A 21,696-nucleotide genomic window follows, 5' to 3' on the forward strand; every position below is an offset into this window, starting at 1 on the left:
GGAAGCTCTGAATGAGTTTCACGAGATGCTCTGAAAGTTTCGTTTCACTCAGAACATTTGAAGAATGTGGCTGTTTTTGTTTATTTCGGTTTCGTTTCTAACAGAATAAGGGCGAAAATGAGACAAAACCTGAGCAGAAGTCCACGTGCCACGCTGTGATTGGCCATCAGCAGCCTTTATATAAATCAGACTGATGTAGGATCATTACTTTAACTGGACCAGATGGGACCACTCACTTTCATAAGCGAGGTACTATGATTTTAATCTTTTAATATCATTGGTATTGCAGTTACCTACTTAGTATAATGTACTCCTTAAAGGATGTACAGATATGTACAAAGTGTGGCTCTTTAATAGTTTAATAGTTTAATTATTTATATAGCACATTTAATTACAACAGAAGCGTTGACCAAAGTGCTGTACAAGAATGCAACATACATAATAAAACAACTTAGAGTATTCATAGTTTAGTTTGCATAGTATTGCATTGTATCTAAAAACAGTGCAGCGTGTAGGTAGCTGATATTTGATTTTTTAAATTCTAGCTGATTAACAGGAAGTTGGCTGCTATTCAGCGATCGTGTATATTTCCTTCCTCTTAGAGGCCACCCAAACACATGAGATATCAATAAAAAGCCCAGAATGTCCTCTATTTAGTACATCAGGACTTAGTGGGATATCTCAAATAAGTCAAAAGATATAGACCAAAAAACAAATGTCTATTACAGAGGACATAAACGAATAGGCTGGTTCTCAAGAGGATATGTTATATGACTTTGTTCTGCTCACAATACCCTGAATTTCTTACAGGAACCAACCCTGGAACAATGAGTCTGAAAGCAAAAAAGAAAGCTCGGTGAGTTACTTTGATTTTACTTTAATGTTATGTATACATTAAAAAATGTATACAAATAGTAAATGTATACAAATAGTTTATTTAAATCCAGGTTGAAGACTCACCTATTCTCAGCTGCATTTGAATAAAGCACCAAATCCACACTTTTAAGCTTAAATTTCAAAACTTACACTAACTACTGATCTTATCTATTTCTGATTTTATCTGTTTTGATTTTATATACTGTTTTGTTTGTTCGTTAAGCTTAAATTTCAAAACTTACATTAACTACTGATTTTATCTACTGTTCTGATTTTATCTGTTTTGATTTTATATACTGTTTTGTTTGTTTGTTTGTTTGTTTGTTAAGTGGGTTTAGAGCTCTGGGTAGCTCCCCAGCTGGGTCTAGACTGGGTCTAGAGAGTATTTTAAATTCAGGGAATTTAAAATAGAAAGTAGCTCGTCCACAGAAGGACTGGTAGCTCCCCTTACGATAAGGGTTCAGATCGCGCGAACAGGTGTGAAATGTGTGTGTTTAGTTAGTTTGTTTGTTTGCTTGTTTTAATCAATTTTAAATCATGCTTTTTATTTGTTTTTGTTTCTAATGTCTCTGTAAAGCACTTTGAATCACCTTGTTGTTGAATTGTGCTATACAAATAAATTTGCCTTGCCTTGCCTATACAGTTCTTCCTACTGTATATAAAACAATAGGAAATACTGCTATGCACTTCCTACAGAACAGTATTTCTGTAGGAAGTACTGTACGCAAAAAATGTGTGGCTCTATAGTACTGTAGGAAGTGCTGATACATATTAATATGATTTTTGGCGCCAATGTTATTTTCTCATTTTACTTGTAGGTCAAATTATTTATTGAATTGAATTACTGCTCAGTGTGTAATTATTTGAATCACTATATGAAATGTTTTTAATAATCTTTGAGTGCACATCTTCATTCATCTCCATTTGTAACCAGTTCCCTACAATTACATACTAAATGCAAAGTTCGTATTCAACGTTTTATCATCCAAATTACATCAAGTACCTGCCCCTTTTCAATTTATTGTCCCATAAAGTATCTTCTGATTTCATCACAAGCTGTTATCTGATTTAAAGTTGAGAACTTTATGGCTAAGAATACAAGTAAAATACACAAGCTTGTTTAATATTAGCTCTTTCCTATAATCAGTGTATCAGGAGGACTCACTTTGTTTTAAATTAAATTCAAACTCGGTGCTTTTTAATTTCTCTGCTGATACTGTTGCTTTTTTATAGGACTTCTTTCGGGGCCACAGCACCGCCCTTCATTGACTACTTGAAAGATATTCTACGTCGATATCCAGATGGCGGACAAATTTTGAAGGTTGGTGTAATGTTTTGCCAAAAGTCCATTTCATCAGTTACTTCTTAAAGTACTTCATGGGGTTGCAAAAGGATTTTCAGTCCTTTAGAAATCCGGTTTCAAAACTGTCCCTTGGCTCTGATCAGTAAATGCTTTCCTAATGATTGAATTGTCTCAGTTACTCATTTTGACATTTTGTACCTTGCTGATAAAAAAACATGAAGTCCATTTTGTAAATAACTTTTAAATAAATCATTATGTGATCATTTAAACTGTCACAAAGGAGGGTTATCTAGTCTGTGCTAACGGGCTAACTCCTTGTTATTAAAAAACACTATTTTCACAGTAAGATACACCATTGTGCACCCGGTTTCCAAAAAATAACAAGATAATGACAGCAAAAAAAACACTAAGATTGTGGCCTCATAACAGACGTCAATGACTAATGTCACTGTGGTTCTGTCCAACTTTCATAGTGTGAAGAACTCATAAACTAATTTTGACCAAATTTCACACAAATGGATACGTTTTAGGAAATGATGATATTTTATATCCAAAGGGTCAAATTTCTGGTTTACAGTAACATAATATTAAAAAAAAAAACACTTTTCTGGCTATTGTTCAATACTGCAACACTAATCCTGGATGTGTACCTTGTGAGTATTGTCCGACTATTTGAACCTTTTTGCTGCTTGGATACAGTTTCTTTTTAGTAACAAATATATTTAAAACTCTTTTGGCTATCATAGCTATAAACTTGTGTGTGGAATCAGCTTTACAGGTCAAACGTGAGCACATGTAACATGTTTTTTGAGCTTCAAGATCTGTACCGCAAACAACATTCTCTATCCTAGATGCTTGACTTGGATAGGGATCAAATTAGTGGATTATTGGAAACATGGATGTAAACTGCAAACTGACTGCAAGCATTACTATAATTCTGTTTTTTCTGAGGTTTTGCACCACTTGCACCACATAAGCACCATGTGCATTAGGGTTCTTCTACATACTCAGTTGCCTTTTTTGTGTGCTTTAATGTTGGAAGAAAATGTGAAAATATAATACAGTACAATTCAACACTAATAGTATACAGTTGTGTTCAGAAGTTTACATACACAGGGGCATGAATGTCAGGATAAATTTTTCTTTGAAAACTAAGAATTGTATGCCCAAGTTTGGATTTATTTTGGATTTCCCCTAATCCACCAAGGGTCAAAGATATATATTAAGTTAGCCTTCTTTATCCATCTCAAAACCGGTTTTGATGTGCGTTTAGGATCATTGTCATGTTAGAACACTCAATGGTGTTTAAATTTTAACTGTCTGACTGTTGATTGGATGTAAAGTTGAAGAAGTCAATTTTCAATATTCCATCCCCTTCGTGTAATGTACCAGTACCACAGCAAAACAGCCCCAAAGCATGATGCTATTGACATCATGCTTGACAAACTGGCACACTGTTCTTAGGTTTGAAAGACTCAGCTTCACTGCTTTTCATTGTGGCCAAATACCAGAATCTTTGTTTTCGTCTGACTATAAAACTTTTCTCCTGAATGTATTTGGCTTGTCCTTGTGGGAAGCTGCAAATTTTAGTTGAGCAGAAGGTGCCAATTTTGGAGCAGGTGCTTTTTTTCTTTGTTAGCACCCTCTAAGTCCAGGGCGAGGCAGAAATGGGTCTTTGGGTCTTCTCACAGACCAAGGTCTGTAAGAAATAAATGTAAATCCTGTAAACTTTCAGTTATAGCCAGTCATGATTTAATAATGATGATAAGAATTTAATAGGCCTTGGCATTGTAAAAGACACTGTAGAACCTTCAGTAGCACTTAAAAGATTTAAGTTACTGTATGTATATAATATATATATTATATGTTATATTTTGGCCTTCTGTGGATTAGAGAAAATCTAAAATAAATTCAACCTTGTGCATCCAATTCTTGTTTTTTAAATAATTCAAAATATATGATGTTACAGTAGGAAACCTAAATGGCTAATTAAAGCAGGGCTAGATCCCATTTAAACGAGTCACGTTCAGGGTTTAGTATGCTGGTTCACAGGAGAGATGGGACGCTTCTTGGAACAAAACCATTGTTCACATCACCTCTCCTGCTAAAGTAAGGAAAAATTGCTTGTAGGGGTGCGGCTATCAATTATTTTAGGGATCAAGTAATCTATCGATTATTCAATTGATTATTCGAGTAATTGATAAGAAATACTTTTGTCTTATTAATGAGCAATAATAAATAATCAAAAGAGAAAGAACCAGCAGTGCATTGGTTTCAATTTTACATACTGCAATGTTTTAAAGTTTAACTGCATACAAGATCTGTAAAAAATAAATAAATAAAATAAAATCTATATTGAAATTTTAGCTTTTAAAGAAAACAGTTTCTTAAATGCAAAAGATATATAAAAATCTCAAATCTCAATCACAAAGTAAACTAAGGAATAAAAATGTACCTTTTCTCTGTCTTGTTGGAAGATTTTCTGACATTATTAAAGGGTAAGTTTAAAAACCCTCAGGTCAGGTACACCCCATCTCCCCCTTTAGCCTCACCCCTGTTTGCTGAAGGTATCGCTTTTATGAAATTAAATCATGATTTTACCAGTCTGGTGTCAGACTAAACTCCCAGGAGCTTTTTTCCAGTAAAGGTTTTAATGGTAATTACATGAACAGCCCTGCTGTTTTGGACGCTCATCCTGACCTCACCGTTCTTGGTAATGGCTCTGACTCTTTGCTCTGTGTAAACAGACTCTGGCTCCACATTAAACTGTGCCAACATCAACATCACTGCTGCTATTGTGTTATCAGTGTTTTTGAAAAGCTAGCATTTACGTTGTTTTGGAAAATGAGCGCGCTACAGAGCCTTGCGTTAAACACAGCATAGAAGAATTTGTGTCGAATGTTTTTTAGAATTAAATTACTTGATGAATTTTTGCAGCCCTACTAGCTTCCATTGGCTGTCTTCTGTTAATGGTTGGTTTTGTTGGTCAATCAGGAACTGATTCAAAATGCAGATGATGCTCAAGCCACAAAAGTGGTTTTCATCCATGATGAGCGAAGCTATGGGACTGAAAGCCTTTGGACTGAAGAACTGGGAAAATTTCAAGGTATTGATTGATTAACAATAAATAAAAAAGCTTTTCTCTAAAACATATGTTTCTAATGTTTCTTTTACTTTTACATGACAAAAGGTTAAAAAGAAGAAAAATCAGTCAGTCTTTTTTTCAGTCTTTCTTTTTCTTTTTTTATGTATTATCACAAAGCCATGAGAATGTTTTATTTTTACGAAGGTCCTGCTCTCTATGCCTACAACAATGCCGCATTCTCTGAGGACGACTGGGGAGGAATTCAGATGGCTGGAAGGAGTGTCAAGCGTGACGACCCGAACAAAGTCGGGAGGTTTGGAATCGGCTTCAACTCTGTTTACCACATAACAGGTGAAACTATGTATAGTTATCACACTTGATAAGAGTAATGTTTGTTTTGTTTTTTTAAATAAACAATTGACAGTAGCATATCTTTACTTTGTCCACAGATGTGCCAAGTATATTCAGTTCAGGCCACCTTGGCATGATGGATCCCCAAGAAAAAATATTTGGAGAGAGAAATGGAGGGTTTTGGTGGTCTTTGGATGATGCTGAAGACCAAGAAGTTCTGCTGAATATGAGTGATCAGTTTCAACCATTTAGAGATATAGTCTCACATGTGTGTGAACATGGATGGTCAAAAGTTGTCATGGAGGATCAGCACTTCAATGGGACAATTTTTAGATTTCCTTTACGCAATGAAGCATCAGAAATTTCTGATAATCTGTATGACTCAGATAAAGTGGTTGAGCTTTTTGATAGCTTCATTGCAGATGCAGATTTGAGCCTCCTCTTCTTGAAAAATGTCACCTCCGTGTCCTTGTTACATATTAGTGAAGATGGAGCTGTTAACACCAGACTTGAAGTGAAATCTTCAGTCCCCACAGATGGTGTTTTGGAGCCAGAAGAGGAGTCAATCACTGAGGGTCTAACAAGGTTCAAAGTTATAACTGTGAGTTCAAAAGACCAAAAAGAGACAAAGTGGCTTCTGACAACATGTACCATGAAAGAGGGCGTTGCAGAAGATCTTGATTTGCTTACAAAGAAGTTGAGCTTTTTACCTCAAGTTGACCTGGCATTCCCCTGTGGTGAGAAGAGAGACTGTAGCCAGAGCAGACTGAGCTGCTTTCTCCCCCTTCCAAACAATGAATCCAATAAGACAGGACTCCCAGTTTATGTCAATGCATGCTTTGGCCTCACAGACAATAGAAGACACATCAAATGGCAAGAGGAAGACCAGAGACATGATGAACATGCTTTGTGGAATGAAATGCTGATGAAGAAGGTGTTTCCACAAGCATACATCAAGATCATTCAAGATGCCATTAAACTTGCCCAAAAATCTATCCTCCCTGTTTCCTCTGTGTACAATCTGTGGCCAGATCTCACTCAGATACAACACAAAGAAAAATGGCATGCTCTCACTCTGGATGTTTTTCATCACTTATTCAGACAGAACGTGGCCATCCTCTCTCTTGCTAAAGATGAAAGACAGTTTATCTCTCCATCAGAAGCTGTTTTCCCCTGCAATGGCCCAACAAGCACCAACATATTGTCTGCCATTAAAAGGGCTTTAGTGTCATGTGGAGAAAATCTTGTCACTTTACCAGCTAGTGTTGCAAAGGCTATAAATGAGGCCTACCCAAACCCTACTACCCTAAAACATGTGACTCCAGCATTCCTCAGGGCCATTCTCCACAGGACCGGTGTGGATAACATCACCAAAGATGACAAACTCAGTCTTTTGGAGTACATTTTAGGTGATGAACAATACAAAGAACTTGAGGGTCTTCAGCTCCTTCCACTCAGTGATGGCTCTTTCAGATATTTCACATACGAAGAGGAAGACACTGCTTTGATTGACAGCCATGAATGTCCAAGGTAGGGTTTCCATACATCTATCAATATTTAAAATAATGTTATATTTATCATGACTAAAGTTGCCATTTTTATGTGTTATTCACATAATGATTGTAACTGAATATTTGGAAGGTTCAGGAATATTTCTATACTGAATGAACTCCTAACAGTTTGACAGAATCCATTGCACTTTTTTATAGAGTCTTGCTGCCATTCTGTAAACCCTTCTTCATCCCACATGATCTGACTCCAGCCTGCAGTGCACATCTGAAAGAACTGGCCAGAAGAAGTAAGTGAAAGTAATTTTAAACAATACAGAGTCATTTGTACACAGCTACACATTTTAGCACACACATTTATTCTTAACTTTAAAAAAAAATCTTTTTAATCTGCTCTTCAGATTTCTTCAAGGTCACCAACATTGATGCATCCCATTTGGCTGAATATGCAAGACGATATTTGCCACCAGACTGGAAGCAGACAGGGAAGAACCTTGTTGCATGGGACAACAACAACAGTCAGCATCCACCTTTAGACTGGTTCCAAGAATTCTGGAGGTTTCTCAACAGTCATTTTAATGAGTTAAGTCCTTTCACTGACATACCTCTAATACCAGTTAGTCCTCTGTCTGGCAGTCAGACTGTATCAGTAGCAAAACTACAGCAGAACACAACCCTGATCTTTCAGAAAAGTAAACAGCTGAGTTTGCCAGACCGAATAGCTCAGCTGGTGAACAAAGTTGGTGGCACAGTGGTGAGAGGAAATGAGTGGCTCAAGCATGTAGACCTTGACTCGTATGTGCTGTGCCCATCTCCAAGGAGTGTTTTGAAGGTCCTGATGAATTTAGATTTCCAGCATCTTGTCACAGAACTCAAATCTGCCTCTTACACAGCACGAGAAGAACTGAAAGATTATCTCTCTTATCTGGATTCTCTCTCAAATACAGAGAAAGATTTTCTCTTGAGGTTGCCTTTGTTTCAAACCATGAAAGGATTCAGTGTTGCAGCTCAATCGAAACAAGCTGTGCTTCTGATCTCAGGCCTAACAGTACCAACAGAGCTCCCTATGCCTGATTCCATAATCCAGTGTTCTACTGAGACTGACCGCAGACTGTTACAGCTGCTCAAAGTTCATCTCTTGGACACCGCCGAAGCAGCCAGTGTTCTTGTTGACAGCATAAGGAAAGGCGCTTACAGCAGTGACAACACTAACAAAACAATGACTTGGGTTTTACAGCATGGTAAGGTGCTTTTCTCACAAAACGAATCCCTGAAATGCAGCTGTAAGGACTTGAGCTTCATTGAGGTGAATGGACAGCTGAAAAAGGCATCTGACTTTTTTGATCCAAGAATTCAGACTTTTAAAGTCATCTTTGAGTCAGACTTCTTTCCACCGCCTTCATACACTCATTCACTGCAGATGCTGGAAAGCTTAACAGAAATCGGATTACTGAATAAAGAGATGGATGTCTCACCTGAACATTTGCTACATGCTGCCACGCTGACTGACAAACTGTGTGTGAACTCACAAACTGAGGCTCTGAGAAGAGCTCAGGTTCTGTTGGAAATGTTGGAAAGTAATGATCTACTGACAAAGTTTTCTCACAGACAGCTTCATTGCCTCAAAATGCTAAAATGGATCCCATGTGAACAACCTGGAAGTGAGAAACAATTCAGTGATAAATCTCAGAAGTATTGTTTGTTTTGCCCAAATGAAATAAGACATTCTGTGTATAAGGACATTGTTGGACATGTAATGCCACTAACAGGGAAGCTCAGTGACAGAGTTAGCAACAGACTTGGTCTCAAAGACCTACCACCACCTGAAAAAGTGATTGAAAATCTTTCAGTCTTGAAATCAAAAGCACTGGAAATGGCTAATCCTGACACAGATGTAGACTTCAAAAGACAGCTGCACAGCATTTACAAACACATGCAAGACAATGTCTCTGTATTTGTTACAATGATGGGCAATGAGACATGTTGGCTATGGGCCCAGAACGAGTTTGTTGCACCCCAGGATCTGGTTCTTGAATACCCAAATAATCTAGATCTGAGTTCTTACATTGGGAAGGTGCCAAGTGAATTTTTGCCATACAGAACATTGTTCCAGAGGTTTGGCCTGAGAAAAGTACTTTCCAATGAAGACATTTTGGGCATTCTGTACTCCATCCAGCAAACAATTGAAGCAAGACAACAGCCGATTGCAAGTTCTTCAGAGGTCAAAGTGTCAATAGAAATTCTCAACTGGCTCTGGAAAGAGAAGAAAACAGTTCAGGATGACATCCCAGTGCCAGTCATTGCTGAGGGAGGAAAATTTACCCTTAAACCACGATCAACAGCTCTTTTCTGTGATGTAAGCAAAAATGGACTGAAAGAACTAAACTGCAGAGAAGAGGAAATTTATGTCATACATGAGGAAATCCCAAAAGCAGCGGCTGAATGGCTGGAAATTCGTTTTCTCAGTACCCACATCCTTGATCCAGAGGAGATAGGAATAGAGCAGTGTGGACAATCTGAACCAATAACAATGAGGATAAAAAACATTCTTAAAGAGTACGATGAAGACAGTGACATCTTCAAAGAGCTCATCCAGAATGCAGAGGACGCTGGGGCAGATGTTTGCAAGTTCTTGGTGGATTTCAGAGTACACAGAGATGCCCCCGAAAGCCTGATTGACCCTGACATGGCTCTTTGTCAGGGACCTTGTCTTTGGGCTTTTAATAATGAGCAGTTCACAGCCGAGGATTGGAAAAATATTGTCAGAGTTGGCTCAGCCTCAAAGGAAAACAAAGTGGAAAAAATTGGAAAGTTTGGACTTGGATTCAACACTGTGTATCATGTGACAGATGTCCCCTCCATCCTTAGTGGCAACACTCTCCTCATACTTGATCCAAATGTTACTCATCTCACAAAGCATATCAAACATAAATCAAATCCTGGAATCAAGCTGGATCTCTCTCAACAGCAACTCTTTCATTGTTTTCCTGGTCAGTTTGGATCATATGAAAACATTTTTGACTGTAATTTCACTCGAAAAAGTCCTCCTGAACCCTATCCAGGCACTCTGATCAAATTACCTTTCCGAAGTGAAGAAGAAGTTGTCAAATCAGAAATAAGCACAAATGTGTATCAAAAACCCCATATCCTTGATTTTCAACATCTCTTTTCTAAGAATTCACAAACCCATCTGCTTTTTTTAAAGAACATCATTACATTATCCCTCCAAAATATCCCACACAATGGATCAACTCCACCAACAGAAAATGAAATAGAGACCATCTTCTCTGTGTCCAAAACCACTGTGAGTGCAATGGAGATTCCTGATGACACCAGTGTGTCCAAGCAACGTCATGCTGAGAAATCACTGATGAAAGTTGATGGTAAATGCAAAGGACTAATTGAATCTTGCACAGTCAGAATTATCCAAATATCCAGTCAGCAGTCTAATGAAAATGAAGTTCAGCTCTGGCTCCTGTACAACTGCTTTGGGACAGATGAGTCCTTTAAAATGGCCATTCACAAAAACAAGCAGGCCAGTTTCTCTTTGCCCATTGGAGGGATTGCTGTGCCTTTGCAAAACGATCCAGAAACTGGAAAATTCACCACATTACAAACAGAACTTGTTGGACAGGCCTTTTGCTTCCTTCCTCTTCCCATTCACACGGGTCTTCCTGTCAATGTAAATGGCACATTTGCTGTGACAAGCAACCGAAAAGGTCTGTGGGAAACTGGAGTGAAAAATGACTGGAACAAAGCTCTCCTTCAGGATCCAGTAGTGACAGCATATGTTACTGTACTCAAGGCACTAAAGAAAATGTCAGAAAATAAGCAGCTGGTGAGTTACTGTTATCACACCTTTTGGCCTGAGAGAGAGAAAGTGACTGAAACTTTCAAGCCTTTAGTGGATGCACTTTACTCAACCATTGTTGACGACTCTGTTGGTCCAGAGCTCTTTAGTGATGGAGAACAATGGTTCTCAATGAACAATGCCATATTTCTTCATGAGAGCATTGAAAATGATGAAAAGATTGGTGACCTTGCAGTGCAAGTTTGTCAGAAATATGCAAAAGGACCCAATCATGTTGTTCCTCTTCCACTTTGGCTGAGAAATAGCTTCAAACAGGCTGGCCTAGAAAAGGTTTTACAAAACAGGACCTGGAACTGGGAGAAGTTCTACAGAGAAGCAGTGTTTGGTAACCTAACTACAATGGACTCGAAGAGTAGAGATACCCTTGTGCTGCATGCTATTGACCTTCATATCAAAGAAATTGACAATCTGCTGCTCTGCTATCCATGCATACCCACAAAGGGTGGACAGCTCCAACATGTCAGGAAACTTGTGAATCCTACAGGGAAAGTGGCCTGTCTTTTTGAACCAAAAGAGGGACGCTTGCTTGATGGATCCGAAAATGACTTCAGATCTCCAAAAAGGATTCAGCGTTTGTTGGAACTTGGTATGGCAAATGACCATCTCCCATTGGAAGACATCACAGAGAAAGCAGGCACAATTAATAAAACCTGGAGCATTGACAAAAAGAAAGCATTTGTCCACTTGAAGTGCCTTTTTGAACTGATGAAGAATCACATTTATGATGAAGGCTCTCACCACTGGAAAACACTGAGGACAACTGCATTTCTTCCAGCATATTCACCTGGTGATGCAAAAATGGAAGGAAATGTAACACTTAAAAAGCCCACTGATGTTTTTAGTGACAAATGCTCCCTTCTTGTTAACATGACACAACCAGTGCTGAATAATAGTAATTTGAAAATACACCACAGTGATCCAGTCCTAAAGATCTTGGGCGTGAACAGCACTCCGAAGCCAGAGGTGGTGCTCCAGCAGCTGCATGAAGGAAGCAAACAAGCACACTCCATTGACAGATCCATGCTTTACAAAATAGCATTTGAGTGCTATACGTGTCTGGATCAGTGGATCTGTGACTCTGGAAATGCCTCTTACATTTCACAACAAGCAAATTCATTTCCATTCATCCTCATTGGTGATACATTTGTGAATGTTGATCGTGTAGCTGAGAACGGGCAATTTGAAGCAAAGCCCTATCTCCACGTACTTCCAGCTGCCTTCACAAGCTTCAGGAACCTCTGGAAATGTATAGGTGTTGAAAAACAATTCACAATCACTCAGTTTCTAACTGTGTTGCAGGAATTAAAAGCTCAACATGGAAACAAGCCCCTAACAAAGAGTGATCTCTTAGTTTGCCTCACAATTTTAAACAAAGGGATATTTGAGGCCAAATTGAAAATCACGGATGACTTTCTGATACCCAATGAGCATGGAGTTTTGCAACCTGCAAATGAGCTGTTTTACAATGACAGCCCGTGGATGCCACTCACTTCAGGTGTCACATTATGTCACGAGAATATCCCACGAGCTATGGCTCGCCACCTTGGAATCAAAACAACAAGGCATCATACTCTGGAAAACCACATAGTTGATGACATGTCACCATTTGCTTTTGACTTTGAACAGCAGGAACAGCTGACTGTTCGTATTAAAAACATAATTTCAGCCTATCCATCAAAGAAGGATATCCTTAAAGAGCTCATCCAAAATGCTGATGATGCAGAAGCAACAGAAATTCACTTCATCTGGGACAAAAGACAACATGGAAAAGTAAAAACATTTGGGAAGAAATGGAACAATCTCCAGGGTCCAGCACTTTGTGTGTTCAACAACAAAGTGTTTTCTGATGCTGACATTAAGGGAATTCAACAGCTGGGAGAGGGAGGAAAGCACAGCACCCCAGGGAAGATAGGCAAGTACGGAGTTGGATTCAACTCTGTTTACCATCTGACTGACTGCCCTTCGATCCTTACAGGAGATGAAGTACTTTGCATTTCTGACCCCAATCAAAAATACATTAAAAATCATTCAAATAACCAGCGATATGGCATTGGCTATAAACTAGCTGACACTTTCAAAGAAATGTACGTAGATGTCTACAAATCATTTCTTCCAGACAAATTTTCTCTTAAAGAGGGCACCATGTTCAGATTACCTCTGAGAATGGGTACAAATGCAAATACCTCCAAAATATCACAGCAAGGAGTCACTGACCGCGACATGAAAGAACTGTGCTCTGCCCTGTCTGAAGATCCTGTAGGACTAATTCTCTTTCTGAAAAACATCTGCAAAATCAAAGTCCATGAAATCAGTGAAGATTCACAAGAACTTAAAACCATCTTTGAGGTTGAAAAAACTCTGCCACAAAGAAGTCGGGATGAGAAAGATGCTTTTGTAAAACATCTACAAAATGCACTGCAATCAGACAAAACAGCAACACCGCACAAGACTTTCTATGAAACTGTGATTTCCACCTCAGATAAAAGACAAAGTAAGTGGATTGTTGCAGAACAATTTGGCTCCTTCAAAGACAGCTACGATTTAAAACTATCAGAAAAACTTCCCCAAGCATCATTAGCTGCACGTGTGAACACAAAGGGATCCAGCGTCATGGATTTTAAAGGAGAAGCCTTTTGTTCACTTCCTTTGCCAGGGAAAACTGGACTGCCAGTACATGTCAATGGAAACTTTGAGGTTGATTCTGCCAGGAGAAGCCTTTGGAAAGAAGATGGGAAGAGTAAGAAATCCAACTGGAATGAGATTTTGAAACAGAACGCCATTGCTCCGCTTTATGCAGATCTCCTGCATTACATCAGGCGAATGATCACAGTCAAGAAAGTTTCCCTTACATGTTTCAGTACAGAATACTTGTGGTTTTGGCCAACTGTGTCCAAGGATGTTTGCCCAGACTGGCATGAAATGATACATGAAGTATACAGATCACTGAAAGAAAAAGGCCTTGATGTAATCCCTGTGATGAAGAGCTCAACACGGAAAATTGCAGATAAAAAAATTAAAGAATACTCATTTGACTGGTGTAATGTCAGCGAAACAGACTCAACTGAGGCACCTTACTTGACAACCTTGGGAAATTTCAAGCTGAATAACATTTTGGAAGATCTTGGAATGAAGCTGGTTCCTTATTCCACAAACATGCAGAGGATTTGGACAAGTTTCAGATCTGCTGGGGTTGAAGTGAAAGAGGTCAGTCCCTCCACTGTGCAGACTTTCCTACGAGCAAAACCTCTAAATGATCCAACCCAAACAGATGAGGATTTGCCTTTACCCATAAGCGCCACTTTGATCAAAGATGAGAAAAGATGTTCAGAGCTCCTGAGTTTTTGTTTAAAAGATTTCTCCTCACAAAAGGTCACACAGAATTTACTCAATGGCCTTCCACTTCTTCTCACAAGAGATAAAGTTTTAAGACTCTTCAACTCCCAAACACCCACGTGGATATCAAGGTATGAAGATCTCTTCTTTGACTGCCAGGCTCAATTTGCAGATTATCAAATCAACATTTGGCACACTGACCTTCTTCAAAGATTAAAACTTGTCAGAAATATGACTTTGCACCACTCAGAGAAATATCTGAAACCATTAATTCAGCATCTTCTTTATGACTGTGACATTGATCCACACAGTGGTTTTCATGTCCCCAATAAGAAAATGTTGGAGTGGCTGAAATCACTTTGGAAGTTCATAACAAGTGAAATTAGACTACCAACATCTAGCGATGACAAGTCAAGTCTGACACTAAGTGATGTGATGAAACTCTTCAGCGACTGCTACATTTTACCTGTTGTGTGTCCAAGGTTGAACAACAAGCTCTTCCTGCAAACAATGAAACACATGTCAAGTGTTGTGTTTGCCTCACAGAAACACAAAGACATATCAGGCATCCTCTTCAAACTTGGTTTTATGAGGTTTGATCATGTTTTCTTCTCTGAGATGGATCGATGGATATATTCATGTCTACAAGATGAACTTCTTGATGTAGATGATCAAAGCTCAGTGTTGGATCAAGTGTACAAAATTAATCGCTCAGAGTTTTCCCACCTTTCAAATGATAATATGAAAGAGTTTCAGATGTTCCTGCAATCAGGATTATCCAAGTCCAAAGACAATCAAGAGTATGTGAGGAAGCTCAAATCCTTACCAATATTTGAAACAACACAAGGTGAACGAGTGAGGATTGATGGAACTAAACAGGTTTATGTTCTCAACAGCTTTTATTCAGTGAAATTTCCAGATTTGTTCAACCTGCCCAACACCGGCAGCATTTTTCTCAAGTTCAACTCTGAGAACCGCACACTGTCAGAAACAGTCAACATTCAGGTCCTGGATGATTTGCAGTATTTCATGAAGTTTATACTGCCTGCTGTACACCAACTCACAGAGACACAGATTCTTCACAGCCTCAAGCTGTTGCTCTCACTACATTACTCTTCAGAGGACAAGAAAACTATCATCTCCTCACTGAAGACAGTGAAACTGATTCGTAGTTCCCAAGGTAGACTAGAGCCTGCATCATACTACTTTGATGAGAGTGTGGAGCTGTACAAAACAATGCTGCCTCAAGAGAAATTTGTTCCTGAGAGATTTTGGACTGAGCTGTGTGAAGGAAATGATTACCGGTACGCACCAGAAACGGCAAAAGAGCTGGTCAGAGAACTTGGAATGAAGCATGTTGTGTCAAACGATGAAATAATAAATTTCGCGTACCAGCTGGAATCAGAAGCAAAAGGAAAAGGAAAAATTGAAGACCTGAAACTGAAATCATCATTACTTTTCAGGGAAGCCTTGAATAAAGCATGTGATCCCAAAGACAACAACGAAAGTTTGCTGGAAAGCATTGCTGACATCAAATTCATTTTTCCAGTTAATATTAGAAAAGAACTGTCCAACTACCACCAACCATTTGCTGCTGAAGGAACTACTGTTAAAATTAGAGGCTCGTTGATTGAAAAAAATCCAGGACATCAGGATTTGATTTGGACCTCAATGCCAATTATAGACCTCCCAATTATAGACCTACCATTTATGTCACAAGGTCTTCAGAAAATGATAAAAAATGTTGGAGCTCATGAAGAACCACCTCCAAACTGTGTAACCAGTAACATAAGAAACATCTGTCAGTCACCATGTGAAACTGACCAGCTGATCAAAACACGAGCTAAAGTGTTCAGAAGTTCGTACGCTTACCTGCAAGCAAAAAGATTTGAAGGAAACCAGCTGACTGGTCTTCCTGTTGTGTTGGTTAAAAAAGACACAAAACTTATGAGGCCTGATGACGTGTGTCTGTCGCTCTCCTATGATCTGGACTTCAGACCATATCTGTACAAGATTACTCCAGAAGATGCAATGTATGCACCGTTCTTTCAGAAAATTGGTGTGAAGAAGAAAGCTACTGCAGAGCAATATTGTAATGTTTTGGCAGCAGTTTACGCTGATTCCTGTGATAAACAGGAACTACATTCAAACCAGCTGATAACTGTGAAACGAGCTGTTGAGCAGTTGTTTAAGTTAATCAATGCTCAGGGAAACCAGACGCTTCTTGAAAATGTTGAGACTCTGTATCTTCCTGCAGTAGATGGTAAATTATACCCATCATCCACACTCTGCTACAACGACACAGTGTTTGAGACCAAAAGGTTGGAAGAAGCGCTGGAGAACAAGTTCCTGCTGCTTGAGAAACTCAGTGAATGTTATTTGGGCAACGACAAATACAAGCATCATCAGCTGTTGCAACTGCTGCCTCAGAAGTTTCAGCCAAAGATGCTGTCTGAGTTCACAGAGGAAAGAGTTGTGGAATCAAAGATGCAACTTTGTGAACTTGAGACTGGCTGTGAATTTAGTGGATGGTTTGATAAACATCTCTCCTCAGGAGCCTTTAAATATGGATTAATTTGTCTTATTAGAGAGAATTCTCAAGGCAAAATAACACAAGAAGATGCCACTAAAATGTGTGAGAAGACTTTTGGCAGTATACAGATTATCTGCTGCAAAACTTTGGAAACAGCTCTCTGGCTCGATAAACAGCCACTTCCCAAAACTGATGAAGAAACTGATGTATCTGTGGAACGAGGGCAACAAGGGTGTACCTTTTACTTAAAGCACAATGATGACATGGCTCTCAAGGTAATAAATGAAGTCATCATGACACTGACAAAGGAGATTAATGTTCTTTTAGGAAACAGAATTGGATCGGTTCACCTTCCAGTGCTGGGACAACTCCTCATGTGTGACGATCTGCAAGATGTTCGGAAAACTTTGGCTAAAAATCAGATCCGTGACAGTGCTGAAACTGAAAGTTCCTCTTTTAGTCCAGCAGCCCCTGGGACAGAGATCCCCAAAGAATGGCATGATTGTTTGGACATGAATGTCCTCAAGAACTTTGAAGAGGGGGAATATGTTGGCTACAGAATTGATGACAAGTACATTTATGCAGTTATTGTTGAAGAACTGCCTGGTCACAATGGACGATATTCATGGAGATACAAAATAGAAGTAGGAGAAGATGAGCCCATTGAAGTCAGCTGTGTTTATCTGTTTCAGTTTAAACGAGAAAAGAAGGTAAAAACAGAAAGGAGGAAATGCATGGAGCCAGGACCACAGAAGAAGACGCTAAAACCAGAAGAAAACACTTGCATGGAGCTGGAACCACTGACAGGAGCTGTGCCACATTCTTCTGAATCATCAACAAATTCTTTACCAGCCTCTGTTGAGGAAGCTAAAAGGGAAATTGATAAATGTTTGACAGAGATCTGGAGGCTTCCTGAGGAGGAGAGGCACAAAGCCATCAAGAGACTGTACCTCAGGTGGCACCCTGACAAAAATTGCCAGTCTCTCGGCAATGAGGCATTCAAATATTTACAGAATCGAATTGATGAGCTCAGCAAACCCAAAGCTGCAGGCTCGACCTTTTCAAGCAGAAACACAAATTTCAGAGGCTTCTATGAAGAGTGGAATCAGGAGGCCAGGTATCACAGAAATAGTCGAGAGAGGTTCTCTAGAGGCTATAGAGGTTTCCATTCCTACAACTTCTGGACCCACAATGAAAATGTCCCAAGGCCAGACAGAGAAGAGGCCAGCCGCTGGTGTAGACAGGCTCGCTGCGATCTCAATGCAGCTCACAAAGACACTGGTGGAGGGAGCACAGAGTGGTGTCTGTTTAAGGTCCATCAAGCAGTAGAAAAGTCTCTCATAGCAGCATGCTATAAAAGAAATGGACAACGCCCCAACAGCAGCTCAATTTCAGCCACTGCTGCACAAGTTTCCCGCTACAGCCTCCAACTGAGAGATCTGCCTGAGATTGTGAAAAACCTGCAGACACTCGGGGTGGATCCTAAAAGGACTCAATATCCCAACTGCCATCCATATCCTCACATACCAAACGGACAATTCAGATCAGAGAATGAAATGCTGGCACTGAACAAGGCATCTGAGCTCCTTAATAAAATAGAAGCATATGTGAATTAAGGATTTAAAACAAGGTATTGGTCAGTGTAACTGGTTTTCTACATGTTAAAAGTAATGTAATGTAAAGTGTAAAACTGAAATATTATTTAACATCAGAAAGAAAAAAGAAAACTTTTATTTTACTTATTTGTCTCACTTCTCATACTCAGTACTTATTATTATGTTATGGTGTGCATGTATATGTAAACACACTGAAGAAAATTGTAAGTACTAAATTACTTTATTTTGGATTCTTGTCATTTAAAGCTGCTTATTGGTGATATCGATATATTCTGTGTTATGAAAATGAAAACATCAGATGTTCTTTGTAAGTCTTGTTGACACTGTTGACTACTCTCTGAGATCAAAACAGTCACTCAGTGAATTTCTTACTGTTTGTTAAAAACCTGCCTTGGATCAATATACTCACTGTATGCTTGTAATGTAAATGCAAATATGCAGTTTTGGTGTTTTAAAGTTATGACTATTTGCTGAGAGACAGTATAACTACCGCATACTGATTTTTACTTGTATCCAGTTTTGTCTTCTGAAAAACTTAAAATCTTTAAACTTAAATCCACATTGCAATTGGGGAATTTTTGTTTTGTTTTCCTTTTTTTTTTTTTAAATATTTGCTAGCAGAAAGATCTGAAGAGGACCTTAAATGATGTCTTTAATCATTTCTCCTCCCATGTAATTGGGACTTTTTTGTCTGATTAGTTAAACAGACCAAATTCTCCCTCTTTAAGTGTTTCCAAGTCTGGTCATGTCTCTGGACATGCATGTGGATGGTTAGAAACAATATTTACCCTTAAATGTCAATGTGATATAAAAGAAAATGCATCTAGAGAGTCACAGACCAAAGATCTGATCAATAACAGACAAGCCACTCACTGTGGAAAACCTTAGCCATATTTATTTTATCCAACACTGTAACACTATGATAAAATAAGGAAAAGCCTAATAGGTTCCTTTATGTATTGGACAGATCTGTTAGAAACAGTAACAAGTGCTTCACTGTTTAACATCACTCCTAAAACCTGGTTTACTTTTTATGAACAACTGATCAGACGTTCAGTAACCAATGAAGAGAAAGGCTTCAAGTTAAAAGAACTTTTTTTATTCATTATGAAATCATGTTATGAAAATAATGACAACTAACCATATATCAGACAAATGCATCTTTCCATATGTTAACAACGTTTTGCTGTAAAGGCTGTGACATCTCCGCCGTCACCAGAGCATAACTGTGTTCTGTTTGTGCTTGGCGTGTACTTCACCTCATCCTGCTGTTGTTTCATACCATAAAAATGTCTACAAGGCTTTTCACGTCTCCTTCCAGTGTTTCCACATGAAAATCCTTTGCAAATAACCTTCTGTTTGTAAGGGAGAAGTTCACATATATACCAGATTTAGTCTTTGTGTTCTGCTTCCTGTTGTCTAATCCTTCAATCAATAATTTACACAAAATCTGTACATACTTACAGCAGGCTGATGCCTGTTTCTGAAGGGTTGTGCACATAGAAAAAAGAAGCAAGAAAGTTGACGTGATACGATGGGAGGTCAGGGTGTTATGAGCATATTAGACACTTGCCTTAATGACAAATGTAACCCAACAACTTTCAGTCACTCAAAATGAGTCTGACATTCTGCAACAAAAGCCACACCCACTTCTTCCAGTCTTTTGCTATAAAACACACACTCGACACAGCTGACAGGGACGCACATTAAAATATTTATGGAATGAATGAGTGTGTGTTTGTAATGGCTGATGTTAGGATCAAGTATATTTATCTTAGCCAAAAAGATGCAAACCTTTGGGTACGATAAGAGCGAAATTTGCTATTTCTAACCTCCATCTGCATATTTACCCCCCCCCCATATCCAACAGCTGATAAACTCCAGCTGGGCCTGGAACAGACGTCTGAAAAAAATACTTAAGGCTTTTATCGTTTAGCACGTTATTCTTCGACTGATCGGCACTTACTGTATGCAGTCATTCATCTTTCACATCACTCATATTGCATTTTTGTTCACATAAAACTCTGTTACACATTTCAGAATTAGAAAACGATGAGACTGAGTTACCACAGCATTATGTGGAAGCTACTGGCACTACAAACTAAAGCACAAATGAGCGAAAAAGAAAATAACACGAACTGCTCCTCCTTCTCCTCGGACGCCGCTGCTGTGTGCTTCTTTATTGTTGCGATAACTTGATCTGTACTGAGCTGCAGAATAAAAATCTGGGGTTCATTTCAGGGTGCAGCTGCTCCTACAGGTGTAGCGGCAAATCCCGTGAAAAGCATTGGACCAGTAATGGTGCAGGAGGCTGAACATGAAACGTGTCGGAGGTCATTCGAGTCAGGGTTTGGGTACTGGCATCAGTTCTCTTCTATGGCACAAGTGTTTGGCAAACACAGTTAACATTCAACATTTTTGAGATTGACAAAATAAATTATGTCAATGGCACACCGCTGTATCATACCGTAACCACCTGCTCTGCCGCTCTCAGGTGTCCTGGGTTTAGATGAGGTTTTGTCATACATACAAAACTCACTTCAATAACACAAGAATGCCCTTTAAAAAGTTATTTGCTGAGACCAGAAATTGAGAGAAACAGGCTTGAGGTTTGTGTCCAAGTTTTGCATCCATGTTTCTTTCACATTTTTCCTGCACGAGTAGAAAAAAAAAAGCGGGCAGATCGCTTTTGCACAACCGAAGCCATCCAGAGATCGAGCCTGCAACTGCTACAAGCCCCTGTAGATGCTTGTCCTGCTGTCTCCTGTAGTGTCATAAAGCCACATAGGGTAGTGGGGGTCAACCCTGCCACAATTAGCTCCTCACATGTTGTAAGCCACATATATGGGATCCAGCTGGTCAGCCAGGAATCCATCTCTGAGGTGCATGCGTTGTTTCTCCCCTCTGGAGTTGATGGGGATGACGCCGGGGTCTACCACCACCACCACCCCTACGATGAGGTAGTGCTCCTCCAGGACCACATTGGTGACCAGGGCCACCAGGTCGAGGGCCTCCTGCTCAGATCCCTCCAGTTCTACAACCACCACGAGCAGGTTGGTCCATGTGAACACCGCACTGGAGAGAGGAGGAGGAGGATGGCGGATGAAAATAAATACAGAGAAGTCATGTAGAATTCATATTTCTTCGTCATTTTTAAAATTGATCAAGTAAATAAATCTCTGTTGTCATATTGACAACTAGCGACTAAAGGTGTTGTAGG

The 21,696-nt window shown here is 39.2% G+C and overlaps 2 protein-coding genes across 9 annotated transcripts in view; one reads left to right on the forward strand and one right to left on the reverse strand.

Moving 5' to 3' along the window:
• The first annotated feature begins 30 nt into the window (after positions 1-30).
• Positions 31-19,780, forward strand: LOC309690618 (sacsin-like). The gene is made up of 8 exons (XM_082507781.1): positions 31-249; positions 811-856; positions 2,110-2,197; positions 5,174-5,285; positions 5,469-5,615; positions 5,714-7,145; positions 7,325-7,413; positions 7,525-19,780. Exons 2-8 carry the CDS (start codon positions 828-830, stop codon positions 18,474-18,476), a joined length of 12,849 nt encoding a protein of 4,282 aa, XP_082363907.1. The 5' UTR covers positions 31-249; positions 811-827; the 3' UTR covers positions 18,477-19,780.
• The window catches only part of dip2a (disco-interacting protein 2 homolog A), a 90,986-nt gene continuing 88,843 nt past the window's right edge, over positions 19,554-21,696 (reverse strand). For all 8 annotated transcript variants that reach the window (XM_082507789.1, XM_082507787.1, XM_082507786.1 and 5 more), the window contains one exon: positions 19,554-21,551. In XM_082507789.1, the coding sequence (XP_082363915.1) occupies positions 21,299-21,551 (253 nt within the window). In that variant the 3' untranslated portion in view covers positions 19,554-21,298. The remainder of the gene's footprint in view (positions 21,552-21,696) is intronic.

This window comes from Aulonocara stuartgranti (assembly GCF_965226115.1).
Source record: "Aulonocara stuartgranti genome assembly, chromosome: 16".
Classification (NCBI taxonomy): Eukaryota; Metazoa; Chordata; class Actinopteri; order Cichliformes; family Cichlidae; genus Aulonocara; species Aulonocara stuartgranti.